Below are 18,388 nucleotides of genomic sequence, written 5' to 3'. Positions count from 1 at the left end.
TACTTAATAATACGGTATTATATAGTGACTCGATGTGCGTAGTATTTGTTAAAAAGAACCATTTGAATTTGAAACCAGTCTGAAAAAGTAAGTCATATGAAATTTAAATCAAAACGTTTGTGATATAGTTTATAAAATTGCAATTTATTGAGAAACATACTTATAAAGTTTTTCGTGTAATAATGTTGCATATAATTGCGCAGAAAGTATCGGTTTATTTATTTGGCTTTTATTACGGACATTCTTTGCATACCGATCGAGGTGGAGAGTAGCTTTTTCTTTCTAAAAGAAAGGTGTCTTGAACTTTTCTCAGTAAAATGATACGACGCAGCCCAACAAGAATCGACTTACGACTAGATGATCTTCAAGAATACGAAACAATGAGGAAAGCTCTCGAAGCCAAGAAAGAGTCTGAAAGGCAAGCAACATTCAATCCTCCCTCGTGGGGTGGTAAATTGCCACAAAGTGAAATTCAAGAACGCATCGGTTACATGCCGCAACAAAATCAAGCCACGCATTCTCGACCTAATACATAATTTTCTACGTTACAAATACGAGAAATATATTTTTCATGCTCATTATAAGGTTAGGGTGCTGAAATGAAACACTCAGATTAATTTTGTATCGTTTATTGTAATATTACTAAAATATACATGACAGCATTGTTTGCTTTGTTTAATCATTTAGGAAGGTAGAAATAATAATATATCAACAATTGTTAAAAAATTTAATACACGTTTCGAGCGATTTAACAATGGTGTGTAAGATTACGATATTGCGGCTTAACGCATAACAGATATGTTCGCCTAATTCATTAAATAGGGACAAATTATTGCTGTGCGAAACCGTCTCGTATATAATAATTACATTCACTAACAGTATGTACTGTCAGCGTTTGTAATGTTTATCACTGTCGTGAATGACGATTATTGATTAGAAAAATGCACCATGAGTATTTAAGTATCGTAACTTAGCACAAACAATAGGAATAAAGTATATTGCCATATGAGTAAAAATCATTTCAAATGCAATATTGTCATATTCACTAGATAATAGGTCTGGGTTCTTCTCGGAACGTTTGTCATCCTCTGAACCAGCAGAAAACTACAAGTATCCCGACTTTGTATTATATATGAAAACTCGTTCAATTCCATAGTTAATCGGCTTACTATAATTCCTTTTAAAAGGTGACTGAAAATGCATTCTTGAAGTGATTTTTATCGGGACTAGCGGTTCTCGTACATTATAAACCTTTGTTGAAGTACAAATGCGTAGGTATCTCTCTGCCTTTACAATTCTTCTTTAGAATCTCGTAATTTTCTGGTTCCCAACGTTCCAAATTACTTGACTTAATCGAGCTACAACAACATATGTAAATTTTAATAGAATATTTGTTAACCCGCTAGCGATAAAAACAAGAGTGACGCGGTTAAAACAAATGAGTTATACTTGGGCGTTAGATTGCTGTATTATTTTGTCACTTAACTTGTGCATAAGATATAAAAATGAAATCATGCTTACCAATTTTGTGGGAACAATGCACAAGCAGTGGGCACCATAAACGTCAGACTGAAACATTAAGAAGAAAATGTTTATAAATGCATTCATCTTTGCTTTAAAATTTTTTATATTGATATTCATAAAAATACTCACAAACAACCGACGAGCACAACTTGTATAGGCGCGTGTAATGGTTTGATCTTCTGCATCCAAGGGTATTTCTCTAGTTTCTCCATAATGGGCGGAAGAATGACTGATCACAGAAATTTCAATATTGTTAAGACATGATCTTCGTTTGATCTGATTACGTTCAATCGATGTCTACTTACGCATGCCAGGTGCGCACATCACAATCCTTGAGATTACTACTTGACTGATACCTTTGATCGCTGCCAGCTAAAATATTAATCGTATGCTTAATCCGGGAGCACACGCGTCCAAATCTCTCGCTCATCCACGCGCATAGGGTATTATTTATCCCACCCGCTGAATTTCTTTTTTTAACCCTTTCGCTGCCACGCGAATTTTTGAACTTGCACCAGTGGGCCACAAGCATATTAAAAATGTTATAATGGCAAAAAACTGCTAAATATATTAAAATAATATATCCCATGGGACTACCGTGCTAGCAAAAGGGTTAATAAACACAGAAAATCATTTCAACCTACTTTTGATTTTGTAAGTTTATTGCCATTTTCATCGCCGACTTCAATCCCCTGTTCTATTTCATTTTGCCTCATCAAAGGGATGTTCACGCAATTCGCAGCTGCCACAGCGGCAAACGGCACATAACGCTAAAAGTAGAAATCATTCCTTTTACTGAACTTCAGTCCAGGAATCTTGACTCTTGAATTATATTACCGCCATAAGTGGGTTCGCTCGTTTCGCCCAGAACGACTTGCATCCTATTGCTGTTAACATAGCGGCAGAGGTAGCGCTAACATAAGCCATCCCTAATTGAAACTCTGTCGTGGGGCTGTTAGCGTTTCTATTAGTATAGTTAACAAACGCGTTGAACGACTGGTTCATCCATTGCCAGAAGACTACGGCGGTAGTTGTTCTGCAATTATTATTACAAATAAATAACGATCTTCGAGCATAGATCATCTTGTAAATTATATAGCCAATATTAAGGAAATACAATTTAAGAAAAATCCTTAGGCGAACGTGGCTGGGATAAGTAGCGTGTGGGAAAGGATCTTCAGGAAGAAAGATATATTGTCGATTGTCACATGCTGTCGTTCCTGTAAAGTATACGCTGAACATTGATCGATCCGTGTTGCTCTTCAAGGATAGTAATCAGAGATACAGGAACAATATTCACCTGTAGAATTGAAGCATAGCACCGGTAATTGCCATACCACCTGGCACTTGAAAGGACATCCTGCCAAAGACATTCTGTAGATCACCGGTATCGGGGTGAAAGGAAGACTCGTAAAGCTTTTTAGCGTAGATCATTTGCTCTCGGGTTGTACCAGGTGGTTCCTTCCCAAGTCTAAGGTACAGATTATTGATTTTGATATGACATTTATTTTTTTTAATTTATAAATACGCAGTTTGATATCAGACAAATTTGAATAGACTCGTTTCCCGCCTTTTGATACTCACTTGCATTCTTCGTATAGTTTTTTCGCATTGTGCAGTTCGGATTCAGGAACGAGGCATGTGCGGAAATCAGTCACCGATGCGAAATGTTTCCATCTCCCTGCGAAGGTGCTGAGATCCCAAAGTGGTTTGTCTATGTCGAATCTTTTTTCCTCCATTTTGTCCTTTCCCGATCGAGGGCTACCGTTACCTCAATCCCTTTCAACAGACGCGAAACATCATCGGTTAGGCATGTAGGTATTTAGGAAAACTGAGAATGAAAAGAAAAACCACGATGCAGTCAGCGAGGTCCGTTAACGTAATATTATTTATAGACTACGGTGTGAGCTCACGGTGTGTTCTGAAATAACTATGTAATATGTAAAAATATTATCACGTAACATGGTGCCAGTATGAATGATGTTCGCTTACCGAATATTGCAAGATCGATGTAACGCAAAGTGAGTTCTTTTCTTTTCACAAGATCTTTTAATATCGCACAGAATGATTGTTTCTGTGTTTAAAAATACTAAATAGGACCGTGAATGTAATTTACGATTGCTTTATCGCATTTATTTTCCCCGATAAGCCGATCTTTATGTCTCAACCTATTTACCTACTCGACAAAATGCTAGTTAATCTACAGTAACGAAAAACCATTTGCAAAAAATTCAGATAATTTGAAATTATATAATTCAATGCGTTAATATATACATCGTAATTTTAATTACGTATCAAATATCGTATTTTGCAGAATGTGGTTGATGCATAAAGATCACTTTATCACTTATTTATACAAGTCTTATCCATAATGCTCGAGAAACAAAAAATAAAAAAATTTAGTACCGTTTAAAAAACAAAACCAATAACGTTATGTATGTAGGTATCGAATATTTGAAAGATCGATTGTTGTAACCAAGCCGAACGGTTCTATCGATTATTTGACACCGTTTTACCGTGAGCGATGCGTTAAGTAGTCAGCGAGACATTAAAGTAATACGTCGGTCCCATAAATTATAATACAAAATTATCAAACAATACTGAATTCGATCCATCGATCAATATATAGTATCGTAATACACGTGAGTTAGTTGGTTTGTCAGAGTCCAATGGCCAATCGAACACGCGCGTATTGTGTATACTACGAGCCCATTTCGCGAATTGCGAATCGTGTTAAAAACACGGCATAACCTAAGAAACCACAGATTTAACAGTTCGCGTGTGCGCCCACGTTCACTTTCTCATCCTCCTCTCTACTATTGTGCACAGTTTCTTTTTGTTCACGTAACATCGCGATAAGATACTAGCCTGATCGCATTTTTGCACGAGTTCATCCAAGGTTTCCCGATTTTAAGCGATTAGCGACTACGCTCGATAACAAAAGAAGTACCGCAGTTGATGTTCGACCCACTTTCTGTCATAGTACCGGCATATTTTCATTCAAAAACGACATCGCGAAGCCGCAAGTCTGCCTCATTTTTTCCCTTCAGACTGCACTATACGTCAAATTACACGTGCACGAGTGCATATTACGTAACACATTATATGCAATAGGTACGAGTTTTCTTTTTATCCACTTACTTGTAAAATATGTGTATCACTTCTTGGAGACCCTGCTCCGTTCTGATATTCACTGTAGCGGTGCGCACCCCAGCTGATAGGCACCCTACGCGAGCGCACCCTACTTTGATACGGCCCTGCGCTTCACCCCTCCAGCGTGATTTCTTCATTATTGTTATTATCATCGTTCCATGCGCCCTTCTCTTTCTCACAGGATCGTTGTGAATTTGCCGTTGTCAAATACTCGAAAGATCGATAATTTCGACTAATAGTATTCTAGTATTACAATACACAATGTTGATTTACAAGGTAATGTATATGGCTTGATTTATAAATCAATAATCGGAGATTGAATTATTAATACTTGTTTCAACTAACGAGTTATAACGAGGTGCAAATTACATATATATAAATATAAAAACAAAAAGGTAATAAAGGATAGATATTTTGTCTTTCTGACATTGTTTAACAACGAGACGGTAAACAATTTCAAACTATCGACAAAAGATAAGGGGTTATAATTAAATATGCAAACTTAACGTAAGCATCTGTCAATTTTTTCAAGGCCGGTTTTGTGGATACTTGTGAAACAATAACAAAATGGCATTTTATTTTGTTTTCAATCAGAATACGATAAGTTACGTTTGACACCATTCAATTTCCGGTGACACACATACAAAAGAGATATATCCGTTATAATACATGTATTTACACATTTACACGCTAGCCTTTTTCTGTATCACGTAAACGTGTTTTTTCTCATGCAAAAAGGATACATTTTCAAACTAAGAATTTACAGTTGAAAATAAATTACACGAATTTACATGAGAATTGATGAATGAAATAAAAATATAGTGATTTTTTAAAAGTTGTCAGTGGAAATTATACATGTATGTACTATGTTATCCTTGCTTTCCCAAGGTATCAAGCTTATGAATATGTATGATTAACCTGTGGTAGTTAAAATATAAACGTTCATGGGGGTCTAGTAATAGATATACGTGACATTGCCAGCTGCATTTCTTATTTTTAATATAACAAATCTCGGGAATGTTGGTAAATTTTATCATGAAATTATTGTTAACCCAGTAATATCCAGACAAGTTTCGACTGTGGACCAACTCTCAGGAGTACCGTTCGCAGTCGTAACTTTCTATAGTGGTGCCATTTTTCTTCAAGCCTTACGGCTGAAACAACATTGTTCCCTAGAAGAATTATTAATCCACGAGTTTTCCAATTTCGCGTCCGTTTTGAAGAGCACCTTAAACGCTCGATATGGAGTGCGCAATATTCTGAGTTGCGCAATAATATCGACACTGAACAGCTAATATCGAGGATGTGCATACATGTACTTACATACATATGTAAGTATGTAAACCGATCAGATTTTCCCAAGACAATTTTTGATATCGAAGTAAAATTCTGTATTAAATAAATCGGTACATCTGGTTACTTTGAATGTGTATCGATCCGCATGGGCTTAGCATATCTATTATTTTACAATCTTAACTGTTTGTTAAACAGTATCGATAAAAAGTTGTCAGTTGCAGATAAAACTCATTAAGCCTCGTCGTTGAGCTTTCGACCCTGTGTCTCTGGCAATTGAAGCTCGGTGACCGCGTCGTTATACTGCGTCCAATGTCCCTTTTGTTAAAGTTATGAAACCGGGCCGGGCGGCAGAGAAAGTTTAAACAACGCTTAAGTGCAGAGGTCAGCGAACAAAATCAAGTTCACGGTCATCCCTGTCAAATTCCCCATAACGGCGTACCTCCTGATTTTCTTTGGCGGTCTGTCTCCGTCACTGCTGTCTTTTTTTTCACGTGGAAACGAAAAGTTAGTGAACTAGAGGCCAATCAAAGCTGTATGTATACATATACACTTCCGTGCTCGCGAAAAGTAGAGCTCGACCTCGTTTGTCAGGCGTCACCATATTGTAGCTAAAACTGTCAGGAATTATATTGTTTCGTAATATTTTTCGTATAATTTTCGGCCTCGTTGTTGTCGTTACTCGATGCACGGCTCTCCCTCCGCACTTCCGGTGGAGATCCACCATTAACCCTAGAACAGTAACATAATTCTTTCGCGCTTAATTAGTAACACAGCGTTGTACGTGACTCCAATTAATTTAGTAGTTTCAGACGAAGTTCTTAATAAAAACGCAAGTGTACATAACTGCGTTGCTATTCTAGGTTTAACAGCACTTGCAGATTATAATATACGGAAAGTTCCATAATTTTGTAAGTATGAAGTAGATAAAGAACATGTAGCATACGTTTTAAATAGATAAAAAGTTGTTAAAGTTTGCTAGCTGGGTAAGAATGTATTTGAATTTTCTAAGGAATAATGAAAAGAGGCATTGTTTTGAAGGCAAGTGTACAAGGTTAGGAAGAAACGAATTCAACTATGTTTCAATTAACATCGATTAAGAGAATCTCGAAATCGTCATAGCTATAATATTGTTCTTTGTAAGATTTATCTGCAGCCATATGTAAAACGAATAATTCTTTCTTATTTAAGAAAGTTACAAGTATTAAAATACTATGTATTGTCACTATTATATTTCTATAGAGAATCATGGCTTGTTCTTCCAAGCTATCCCCACTATGCCACGAAGAAAGAATGCTTCCGAAAAGTATGTGTGTAAGAGTGTATCTAGTCCTGGTACATATCGTGTGAAAGAAAATTGTACATAAAACCAGCTGGCTAACGTCCTGTTGACTGGACAAGATTAATCACCCAGGGAAAATGTTCGTTCAATTACAAAACGAAAGATATATCGTCAAAGTAAGAGGTTTTAGCCTCTAACACACGTTTACCCTCTCTATGGGGTTTGTTTGCAGTAGGAGAAGGGCACTTTGCACGATCTCTACAGTCCTGACACAAAGTAACGCAGTGACGTACGACGATACGTTAAGCAAAGGAATTCTTAGAAACTTAATTTCTTGTATGTGGAAATTAATTTGTACTTTACTCATAATCAAATTTAATCGATTATCGATCATAAATTGTCACACTGTGGCAACCACCATTAATATTGCTAATTTTATTTTTCAGAATAACTTCGAAACAAGAACATAAAGAAGAAAATCCAGGGTTCTCCAGCGCCCAAGTACGGTCCTAAGGAGGAAGGAGTGGGAGAAGTCTGCGACGCATGCGCAGTATTGCACGAGCGCCCAGCTGTGCACGAACGTGAAATGCGGCGCGGCTGGCGGTGGTGGCTGCTAGGAAAGCAAGCGAGCGAACGAGCGAGTAAGCGAGCAAGGAAAACAGGCAGAGGCTGCCCTCCTGTCTCCCCCACCCCTTGTATGCCTCGCAGAGTCCATGGCCTCCGTACACACGGAGGAGAGTGAGGCAGCCCCAGCCGCTCCTCACGTCATCCGCTGAGAGAGAGACGACGGGCCTCGACACGGCGAGGAGCAATAATTCTAACGAGCCAAGATGGCGGCGGACACGGTGGCCCTGTCCGCACTCACGCTCGCCAGGGGCGACAAGATCCTCGTGACCGTCGAGTCCGCGCTACCGGACATCGTTGTCGTGTCCTTCGTTCACGGTGCCAAGTGCTTCCAGGGCGCGTTGCTCGACGCCACCAAAAGGTAAGCGTGCATGCTACGAGATCTTTTCTTCGACTCTTCTTCTCTCTTTCTTCCTTCTTCTTCTTCTTCTTCTTCCTGTGCTTTTGTTCGTCCGGCCGAATCTCACCCTTATTAATCGTCCTGATCTGACACGAATTTGTTTTGACCGATCGTCGGTCGAAGGAAGTTCCTAGCAAGCATGTCATGCCGTTGTTCACAGTCATCGTTCCGGTCCGATTGTTTGTTGTATGTGCACATGTATACTGTATTTTATCGTCAGCATATGTCAGTGTGCGTGGAAACGTGTTCGATAAGAAGACAACGGATATGGGACAGTATCATTGACGAATTTCGAATTGGAGCTATCGTGATTAAGGCTGCCTACATCTCTAGCCGACGGCTAGCGACGGACCGCATTGGAAACTTACCCGTTGAACCCGTCGCTATTCGACTGACAGTTTTCACGTGCAACCGAAAAAGTGTCCTCGAGATTTCATGAATTTAATAATGACTGTGATCTCTTTATTCGTTGAGTCATCTTCCTCTTCCCGTGTACCATCATATTATTATTCCTACCATGGTGGTAACTCCACTCGTCCCTCGAGCTAGACGCGTTGCGAAGGACCGTGATTTAACTCGTAAAACGTTAATACTTCCGGTGGACACGGGCGACACGAGGATCTCCTCGTTAGAATAGAATCGCAGGACCGACGGCTCGGAAGGGAGAAAAATATGGTTTCATAATTTTCAAGATTCTTCCTTGAACCGGGGCTGGATAGTCTTTGGCCGTTGGCGGTTACGTGCTTTGCATGTCGTAAGTCTTCTCGTAAAGCGGCTTTTGTTCTGCAAACGGAAGTAGTTTTACGATGACTCGTGTCTTGCGATTTACACCCGGCAAACTCCCGTTGGGGAGAGTTTTACGCTCGTGAACGCATCATGGTATCGTTTATTAACATTCCATTTATTTGTCTCCTTTGTTTTGTTTTCAGTAGTTCAAGCGGATTTGAATAGCTTCCATTCCGACCTTGTACTTTTACCGTTGATTAATATTAACCCGCAACGAATACGGCGGTCATTTTGTCACGCAAGGACCACAGACCCCCACAGAAATGTCGAAGAATACGATTTTAGTTTAATAGAACCATGGAGGGTTGTTCCTCCCTTATTTGAAATTTCAGCCTAGACTTACAAACTTTTACCTTCTGATTTTATATTTTAATTATTAGGGAGATATATTTTTATATTTTTAAAATATTAATTATGACCTATTAACACATCCAATTTCAGTTGGATTTTAAATGGAATTTCCTTTTCCTTATTCCTCTGCTATTTTATCATGGATTCATAAACTTTTATGTCTTCATTATCAGATAGTTTATAACTACACATTTTATGGTAGTATCATTTTATTAAGATGAAAATGGGATCTTTTAGCATTTAAACGTGAATTTAAAAATATTCCAGTTCAGGATTATTTCTCATTTTATTATATACTTACTCTTTTATTATCAAGAAGATTACAATCAGCAACAGCAATCATAGACGAAATAAACTTTCACATATTTAAATTTGCAAATTATAGTGCAGGTAAGGAGGTCACGTTTCTTCGATTGTTAAACTCTATGCATAGAAGGACTTGAAGGAATTTCTAAACCATTGTTCTCAGGGTAATCAAATATATCATGAATCTCAAAACGTAAGCTATCAGACCCAGACTTATCTTCTTAATTATTTTAAAAGGAGCTCTAGACGATTTATTCATAAATGCAACTTTAACGTCATGAAGAATTAGAGAGTATCAAGCTTTTCATCTTGAACAAGCAACTTTTTCCCCTAAATTTTTTGCTACTTTCTCGGACAACTGTCTCGTACAATATTAAAATTATTAATTTCTCGCGTGAGATAGGAGTAATAATTACCTGCAGATTTGAAGCAGGCTTCGACATAGTGATTCATACTACTCGCATAGCGAACACTACCTAATTCGTACAGTCATCGCTGATTTCACTTTATCATGGTGAAAAAGTGTTTGCTACAGAGCTGTTAAAAACAGTTTTACTATTAATAAATAACATCCATCAGTATTCATAAATTTATTCATTGATTCGCGAAGTTTTCATTTATTGGATAAATAAGGTGCGTCGCCTATTGCATCTGCTAAATAAGCACTAAAAAATTTCAAACTCCAATAAACGATCTTGATCTCAATCTCAAACGACCACACTTTCATCCGATATTCGCGACAAAGTAGATTTCGATCAAAGTCTCTTCCGCTGTTTAGTTACATTAACACGACGCTCACGTTGCAACATATGGCGAAGTGATAAGGAGCCAAGCAATAATCTCGTTTTCTTCATCGCGCAACGTGGCGTCTTGAACGACGAAGAATACAACTTAACGAGCGATCTCTGCTTCGTAGAATAATTTTCGGTACTCCGAAGGAAGAACGTCGAAGAAGAGGGGACGAATATTAATACAATTTTCAATCGATCCGAACACCAGTCTCCTCCCCTCTTTGTCGTTCGTCTTCTCCTCTCACCTCTACCCTACGAATTTCGGCCTGTCCCTTCGACTTGTCCTTGTGACGTTTCATTTTAACCCTGTCGAAACCAGATCCCAAAAAATTTAGAACTTTTTGCGTAACATTATAACGTAGACAGAATATACAACCTCTTGATGGGATAGGACGCATCAGGTGCGTCGTCTATTGCATTGGGGTAGGTGGAGTAGGACGCATCAGGTGCGTCGTACATTGTATTACATATGACGCATAAGGTGCGTCGTCAACGTGTAGGACGCAGACGGTACTTTGTCCCTCAAGAACCCATCAGACTTTTCGTCACTGGACGAGCAAATTTGCATTTTTTTTCAACCAACTCGTGTGATCGATGGCCGTGCACCTACGTATTAACCGCCTCCCTGGTGCTGGCCATAATAAAAAGGAACCACGCTGCTCGCGTTCCGACGATCTTTTCCATTACGTAAGCATATCATTGGGTGGCTAATAATATCGTAGTGTCCCTTGACGCATCCTGTCACGAAATTTCAGATACGCCGTGAAATTCATCCTCGTCAATGGGATCGCGATTCGATCGTGGATAAACAGCATTAGGATGCGTCTTGATTGACAATGCGAGATTTCTACTGGAATCTGATAGTACTCGTAATGCTTCGCGAATGCGGAAACCGACAATCGATCCTAGAAAAAACTTAAAATTATCTTCTGTTGCTATGGTAATGATTATTTCGAGCTTCCAAGAATTTTCATCCGCGATTAATTCAGCTACCGTTTGATCATCTCGTACAGATTTTTCTTAATTACCGCATAATGCAGCGTAAAATTGAACCCTGTTAGATGATCAAACCATTTGAAAAGATCGGGATATTAAGTACGAGATAAGGCGGGTAGGGGATAAAGTTTTTATGAAAGCCATTAACTTGCTTCTTTTAAGTCCATCGTTACCTTCGATACTGCCACAAACGATTGATTAACGCAAAGTAATTCAAGAAAACGTCATTAATTATGCCATGATTGCAAATACAGACGCGACGCGCGTTGTGTAATGCAATTTCTTTTTAATCATTTACATCGCAGCATCGGATGATGTTTCAATTTCGAATTTTTTTTTCGCGAAGAATGTTTTTACTTGTTTATCGTGTTGCAAGCTTTGCGTCAAGCATTCTAAATTACGTCGCATCGGTAAATCTTATCGTCTCAGCATTATCTGTTGACCGAGGAAAATAATAATTTTGATCGATTGCTTTCTAATCATTATAGATTCTCGACGGTTGCATATCAATGCAAGGCCAGATTTTTCCAATATTTCCAAACTACAAAAAATTACCAAAATATCTTCGGTTTTTCTTTTCTCTCTCGATGCGCGAAACGTGGAGTTGGAGGCACGTTTATAGGACTGTACTATAGCCATTAACATTTAATACCCGCATCGAATCGTAGCTGTAGCTGGGCAAATTCGAGGCATCGATCAATATGTCGCGGGTCTGATGTATTCGAGGGGAAGTTTTGAAATGATCTGGTCGGTTCTTCTCCGCGTAGAACGTCAATTTCGTTGTTTCGTAGCAACTAAACTCGCGTAAACTTGCTCTCACGATGAAAATGGGAAATGGAAAATTTTATTTCCCAAAGGTAGCTCCATACCGTTTGTCGTTCGCAACAGTAGACACGTATTCTTCTTTCTGTCTCGTGGAAGAAAGTTGTACCTTTTCTTTGTCCCTTCGTCTTCTTCTTTTTCCTCGACGTTACCTGGCGTGTATTTAAGGATGGAAATGAAGGAAGGGATCGAGAACATTAACATAATGCTCGTCTTGGAACATTAATATGATATTGGAGTCTCAGAGAAATATAGAGTTTCTTTTTTTTTTTTTTTTTTTCATTTTCTTTCTGTAAAGTAATTGCAACAGTAATGTATTCGAATCTACATAGTACGAAAGAAACGACGATCAGAAGCGACGATGGTGGTAAATAATGATCGGGTCACAGTACAGTACTCATAAATTTTCATGATAATTTCCGTTTCCGGAGAAAACACGTGCGCAATAAGTGCAAGCACAGAAAATATTGCTTCGCTCTACTTCTCTGACAATATTTGTCTAAACAGTTTCGGGATTAGCGTGAAACCTTGAGGGATGAAAGTATCAAAGCAACTATTAGCGAGCGATATTTAGATGGCATTGTGCTCGAATTAACGAGTCTGAATGTCGTGTAAGTTTCGCGGGCACGATCTACCGAATAACTCGAATCGAAAGAAAAAGAGGAATGAGCTCTTAATTAGCCCCGAGTTCCCTCGGCTTTCCGTTGGTTCACAAAGTTGCTTCAACAGGGCTCGAAGTTGCCAGTGAAAGTGAAACGACGGTTAATTACATTATAACGAACGAGGTGCGCGGCACGGATTCTTCTGTTTTGTCTTCTAGTTGCATCCAGCCTCGATAGAGTATTCTCTTGTATCATCTTTAATCGTGATTCGAGATAACACAGTCATTGATCGTCATGAAATTTCATGTCGTGCTTAATGAAAGAAAATAGAGTTCTTTAACTTTGTTCTTATGGAAGATGACTATGATCACTAATTGCTCATTGTAATTACTCATCGTTAATTGTTCTATACTAACAATAGTTACAGCCATTTAGTGTTGATTGCATATTGTGTATTAGAAGGTGAAAGTGTAGTCAGCTGTTAGAAGCTTCTTGTGTAATTAATCATCACTAATTATTTATTATACTAAATTTTAGAATAGGTAATTGTAGATAACTGCTTCCAAAAATTTATTGTGTATCAATTGAGGCAAGATTAGCCAATTATTAATAGCTGGTTGTATTTTAAGGGCGACTATACTTAGCTATCAGTAATCTTAAGGCTGACTATACTCAATCATCACTACTTGATGACTAATAAAAGAGCCTCTGGTGATTTCAGTCTTTCGTTGCTGAATCAGAAAACCAAAAGCGACCGCTTAAAAAAAGAGTCTGAAGAATTAGTTGTTGTACAGTTCCCAAAGATTTATTTTTGCAATGTCGTATTTTTAGCATCGTCTAGGCATTTGTAACGACAGAGAATCGCATCAGACGTTAATAATACCTTACTTTGCCCCTTTATTCTATTCATTTGCATAATAATCGGCTCTCCCTGCTTGTCCCATAATAAATTCATAAATCAAGATACTTGGCAGAGGCTGGTCTAGGTGGCAGCAATAAATGAAAGTAGGATTCGTTTCGCGTCGAATTACGCAACGATTATCCGATCCTTATCTCGTAAAAACTTAAATACTAATAAAAGAAAATAGGAAATATAGATGACCTGAAAAAGCTAAACGAATTGCGTTTAAATCTATGTTAAAATAACATTATTATGCAATATATCTGAATTAATGTTCCCCGTCACGTTATTTATATTATTTTAGTGGTTTCCCTCGTGTCTCGTAAACATCGAACGTCATAAATAATAATGAAAAATTGCAACAAGCTTTTATCGTACACGTGTGTCTGTATCTTAATTCGTGGCTGTACGATATTGTATTATCATTTGCATTTCATTAAATCCTAAAGCACTTTTTTATGTTAAATCGTACATAATATTATATACTTTTGATATGAAAAATGTTTATCAACCTCTGAGAGGATCCTCCATTTGGGTATTTTAAATTTTAAGATATTAATTATTGCGAGGAGCAAATAAATTCTTATTTTAATATATAGAAATTTTTTATTATATCTAGAGAAAGGTAAAATTCTTTCTACGGTTGTGAAAAGGGTGGAGTAGCTTCGCGTGGTAGAAAATTATATCATGGTTCCCGTAGATCCTAGTACCTCCATTTCGGTGCTTGATTGATGGTGGTCCTAATGACTCCTCTTGCAAATCGCCGTAGAAATCGTCCGTCCCAGCGACCCGCCAGGGAAAAGCAATATACAGTATTGTCACTGGCAGCCGGACGTAACTTGTGTGTTACATGGCTCTATTCACTATACCGGGTGGTTAAAAAGAAAAATTTCCTAAAATTCCAAGAAATTATTCTTTTTATTCAGACTTGTATCATAGCATTTCTACGAATTTTCTTCTCATAGCCTGTGTATTAAAAATATACATATTTTCATGGAATATGGGATGTTTTAAAAAAATCATCTCCTATAATAACTTCAGTATTTTTACAGATTATTTCATAAAATTTCGGAATCTGTTTGTGTCATCCATATATCTGGGAAGAAACGGTATTTGATTAGTCATCCTACTTCCTGTATGGTCCTGACCATTATACAGGGTGTTCAGAAAGAAGAGTTCCATGGAACTTCAACATTCGTACAGATCATTTCACGAAATCGAAAGAAAATCTTTACTTTTCATCCTTGTTCGTACAAAACGGTGAGTTCACTGAAATCGTTCAAGTACCTGGAAGCAATTTTCACGGTTCTTTCCAACAAAGGGACAAAATTAACCGTGATCGAAGCATCGTGAAAAAGATCGTGCTCGCTTTCTCGTGGTATTATATTTAAACAGCTCCGATTCAACGTTGGCCTGATTCGATTTAGATCCTATAAATACTATTCCTTTGGCGCCCCATCGTTTGGCTACAACATCGCCACCTCCGTTCCCATTACAATTGTCCAGGAAAAAAAAAAGAAAAAGAAAATTCAAATTTCCATTCTAATCCAGCCTCGCGTAGATGCTGGTTTTTTTTCGAGATCCCATTTCGGTAAAACCATGTGTCCGGATGCATTTGAAGTCTGTCACGTCGAGGATTAACGAATCCATGAATTTTTATGGGGTGTAAAACAGCACGAATACGCTTGCGGTTTCGTTGCCCGCCTCGTCAATGGGCGACGTGGCAAATGGATGAAATAAATTTCGTGACCGCGGCAAATATACGGGCTAGAAACGTACGTATTCGAGCCAAGGCTGTGCTGGAACGTTTTAACGCCTTAGGCGTGTCGTATATACACGGTGTCCCGTGAAAAATATCCCTTTTTTTTTTTTAACCCTTCCCATTCGTAAGGTGACTCATGCCCGGCATTTGAACGAACACCGAAGATGTCTTCCTGCCTTTCCCCTTGTTCGAAGAAGGAATTACCTCAGCAATTTGCATCGTTCGTTTGAATCTGCTTCGCGAACGATGATCAGTTCTCAAGAAATTGTTTCGATACGATATCATCCCTATTTCAGTCTGTTGTTAAAACTTTGCTCCGTTCGAAAGTTCCTCGAAGTTCGCCGACGTTACAGGTCGCGTTTCTCCCTTGCCAATAACTGTTGCTTACGGAATATACAGCGGGAAATTGGTGAAACTAAGAAAAGTTGAAAGTTGCGAGGCCGATGGAAGAAATATCGTACGAAGCAAGGATATCGAATTTTTCAAAAATCTGTCCCGAGTAATTGTAATTGGTGAAACTAAGAAAAGTTGAAAATTACGAGGCCGATGGAAGAAATATCGTACGAAGCAGGGATATCGAATTTTTGAAAAATCTGTCCCGAGTAATTGAAGGATCGGTGGGAAGTAATTTTCAGATGGAAAATTGAAGGGCGTTCGTGAAAGTTAGACAGTTTAGATCGATACCAGGTGTTCCTCGAAACATAGGTAGCTGGGATACCGGTGTAAACCAGCAAGGATAAGGTGCTAATTTTGGCCACGGAGAGGCGAACGGGAATTTACGAAGGCACGAAAATTAAGTTGACGCAATTTTCTTCTTCTTCTTCTTTTTTTTTTAACTATTCCCAGTGTTCTGAAATGTCGGTCGAGATTAACGGGATGAGAAACGATGGGGGTTGAAGGTGGTTGACGTGATCCGAATTAATTCGGTTTCTTTTTATGAAACATCACCTTTCAGTTGATATTCGAGCCTCGGATAGTATCAAAGGTAGAGAGAAAAATGTTTATGAATAGATTTTTTTGAAACGTAGAAAATCTATCGCAATTTGATGACAGAAAATTATTACAAAATGTCACTTATTCATTATCACTCCATAAACATCTCATTGGTATCTTTAATATAAAATGATTGATTCCCCCTTGGAAGTTGAAAAATTAATATTTTGTTCCAACAAAAAGCTAACTAATTTACATTAAGAATATTTAATCTTTAAACTTTAAGCTTTGAATCGATGTACCGTAAGTGCGATTTAGCGATACTTTTATGTCATGAAATCACGAGGGTACTTTCGACTTATCCTTTCACGTAGATCGACTGGAACGAAAGTTTTTCGAGAAACGAGCTCGCGACGGTTTGTAAGAGAGCCTATGATCGCCGAGGGGGGCTAGAAAATGGCATACTTTTCATGTGTAAAGCTTGAACAGAGAAACCACGAAGGAAATAAAACTCGTTCGTTGAACCCCAAGCGTTGCACGAGGTTGCTCTAACAGATTTCAATTTAACGATCCATGGCGACGCTTACGTGGCTATCTACTTTGTACCTCGTCTCTCTGCGATACCTCTGTGTACCGTTCTGCTTCGCAGTTGGTGTCGTTCTCACAGACAACCACGATAACACCCTCTTTGTTCTGTCTGGACAGCAGCCGTTTATACCCTCGGATATAACCGGTAGCTGCACGAAAGCTGTGCTTTTGCTATTGCTGTACAGAGGACAAACGTGGTCGTGGCGAGGTACATGGTTGAGAAAAGAAAAAATAGTCAAGAAACAGCTGCTTTGATGTTTGTTCAGGTATTCGTAATTTGGATAAGCGATTCTTTGCGTCGTTAACTTTGAAACGAAACGCTAAGGAAAAGCTTGAAAAATCCTCGGTTAACGAACGTGAAAGGCCAATTGACACGCGAAAGTTAAATATCACAGCTGTCGGTATCGCTGAGAAAACTCCTCTCAGAATCACAATTTCCTTATCAGACGTGCTCCCATAATGGATTAGCGTGTTACATCATTCTGCGAACAACCGTTGCGTGCCAGTGTCCGCCGAAAGTGGAGTAAAATAGATTTCACCATTCAATATCACCCTATCCAACCACACTCCCTACAAATTACAGCCTTTTCTTTCTAAGTGCAGTTGGGCCGAGGTGCATTTGCATCAACCAAGTGCATCACTGCACTTACGAAAGGTATCATTTATTTTTCTGTTTTTAATTAAACTACCAGGGTACAATCTGACCTAATTACCTCGTTCACCTTGAATATTAATTTGAAGATATCAAAGCTCATGAATTTTTAATGAATTCTAAAAAGGCTCCAAATTTTATTCGACAAACTGCATAATATTTCTTCAGAATAATATAAATAATATTTCTTCATATAAAATACACATTCTAAAAAAAAAAAATTCTTTTTCTAAAACTTGCAGCCTCGAGATTCGTTCGTATAGAATCTCTTCCTCGCAGCTCCTCGTGAAACAATTCTTTCTCTACGAACTGAAAGAAAAAGAAAAGAAAAACAGAATAATAAACCAATGCGCGCAAAAATAATCCCAGAGACGGCAGTGAAGCATGGTCGACCAAAAAGAGCCACATACGGTAGCGTATGGTGAAACGAGGGGAAAAAGACGAGGTTCCTGCTTGCAACGAGTCTGGAAGATCCGTGGGTTCTTTTTTTTCGGTTGTCATCGATGTACATTCATCCGGATGTCTGTTGCCAGACACGGCCGAATTTTGAGATCTGTCAGCTATCGAGAACAGGAAAATATTAATGGATACACATCGTCAGGCTGTCGCTCATTGTCCGCCC

The 18,388-nt window shown here is 38.4% G+C and overlaps 2 protein-coding genes across 10 annotated transcripts in view; one reads left to right on the top strand and one right to left on the bottom strand.

The window, feature by feature from the left end:
* Positions 1 to 713: 713 nt before the first annotated feature.
* On the bottom strand, positions 714 to 4,498 carry Sfxn2 (sideroflexin 2). Of its 4 annotated transcripts, none has more exons than XM_076690883.1 (9): positions 4,475 to 4,498; positions 3,109 to 3,303; positions 2,825 to 2,995; positions 2,362 to 2,560; positions 2,169 to 2,294; positions 1,830 to 1,896; positions 1,654 to 1,753; positions 1,522 to 1,569; positions 714 to 1,358 (listed from the first exon to the last, which is right to left on the bottom strand). In XM_076690883.1, the coding sequence occupies exons 2-9, from the start codon at positions 3,261 to 3,263 to the stop codon at positions 1,244 to 1,246; spliced, it is 981 nt and encodes a 326-aa protein (XP_076546998.1). In that variant the 5' UTR covers positions 3,264 to 3,303; positions 4,475 to 4,498; the 3' UTR covers positions 714 to 1,243. The 4 variants fall into 4 exon arrangements, with proteins under 4 accessions (XP_076546998.1, XP_034179356.1, XP_034179355.1 ...); XM_034323465.2 differs by lacking the exon at positions 4,475 to 4,498 and adding an exon at positions 4,126 to 4,266; XM_034323464.2 differs by lacking the exon at positions 4,475 to 4,498 and adding an exon at positions 3,931 to 4,071.
* Positions 4,499 to 4,510: 12 nt separating this feature from the next.
* LOC117603889 (uncharacterized) overlaps positions 4,511 to 18,388 on the top strand; it is a 23,778-nt gene continuing 9,900 nt past the window's right edge. For 2 of the 6 annotated variants that reach the window (XR_013062984.1, XM_034323452.2), the window contains exons 1-2: positions 6,292 to 6,505; positions 7,699 to 8,237. Coding sequence is in view for 5 of the 6 variants with exons in the window: in XM_034323452.2 (XP_034179343.1) it covers positions 8,083 to 8,237 (155 nt within the window). In the remaining variant the exon portion in view is untranslated. Of the gene's footprint in view, positions 4,639 to 4,823; positions 4,954 to 6,248; positions 6,506 to 6,646; positions 6,882 to 7,698; positions 8,238 to 18,388 lie in introns of those variants that run through there. The other 4 variants (XM_034323457.2, XM_034323455.2, XM_034323453.2 and 1 more) reach the window with 4 other exon arrangements.

The sequence above is a fragment of the Osmia lignaria genome, chromosome 11 (genome assembly GCF_051020975.1).
Source record: "Osmia lignaria lignaria isolate PbOS001 chromosome 11, iyOsmLign1, whole genome shotgun sequence".
Taxonomy (NCBI): domain Eukaryota; kingdom Metazoa; phylum Arthropoda; class Insecta; order Hymenoptera; family Megachilidae; genus Osmia; species Osmia lignaria.
The sequence above is the reverse complement of the archived record's forward strand: the minus strand, read 5'-3'. Positions and strand labels throughout refer to the sequence as shown.

What these genes read in the sequence shown, in the direction of transcription:
- Sfxn2 (XM_076690883.1), bottom strand. Translation starts at nt 3,263, where the DNA reads ATGGAGGAAAAAAGATTCGACATAGACAAACCACTTTGGGATCTCAGC. An exon ending in GATGTGCGCACCTGGCATGC is followed by an intron (nt 1,754 to 1,829) that starts GTAAGTAGACAT and finishes TTCTGTGATCAG; the next exon opens with TCATTCTTCCGCCCATTATG. An exon ending in GCATTGTTCCCACAAAATTG is followed by an intron (nt 1,359 to 1,521) that starts GTAAGCATGATT and finishes ATGTTGTTGTAG; the next exon opens with CTCGATTAAGTCAAGTAATT.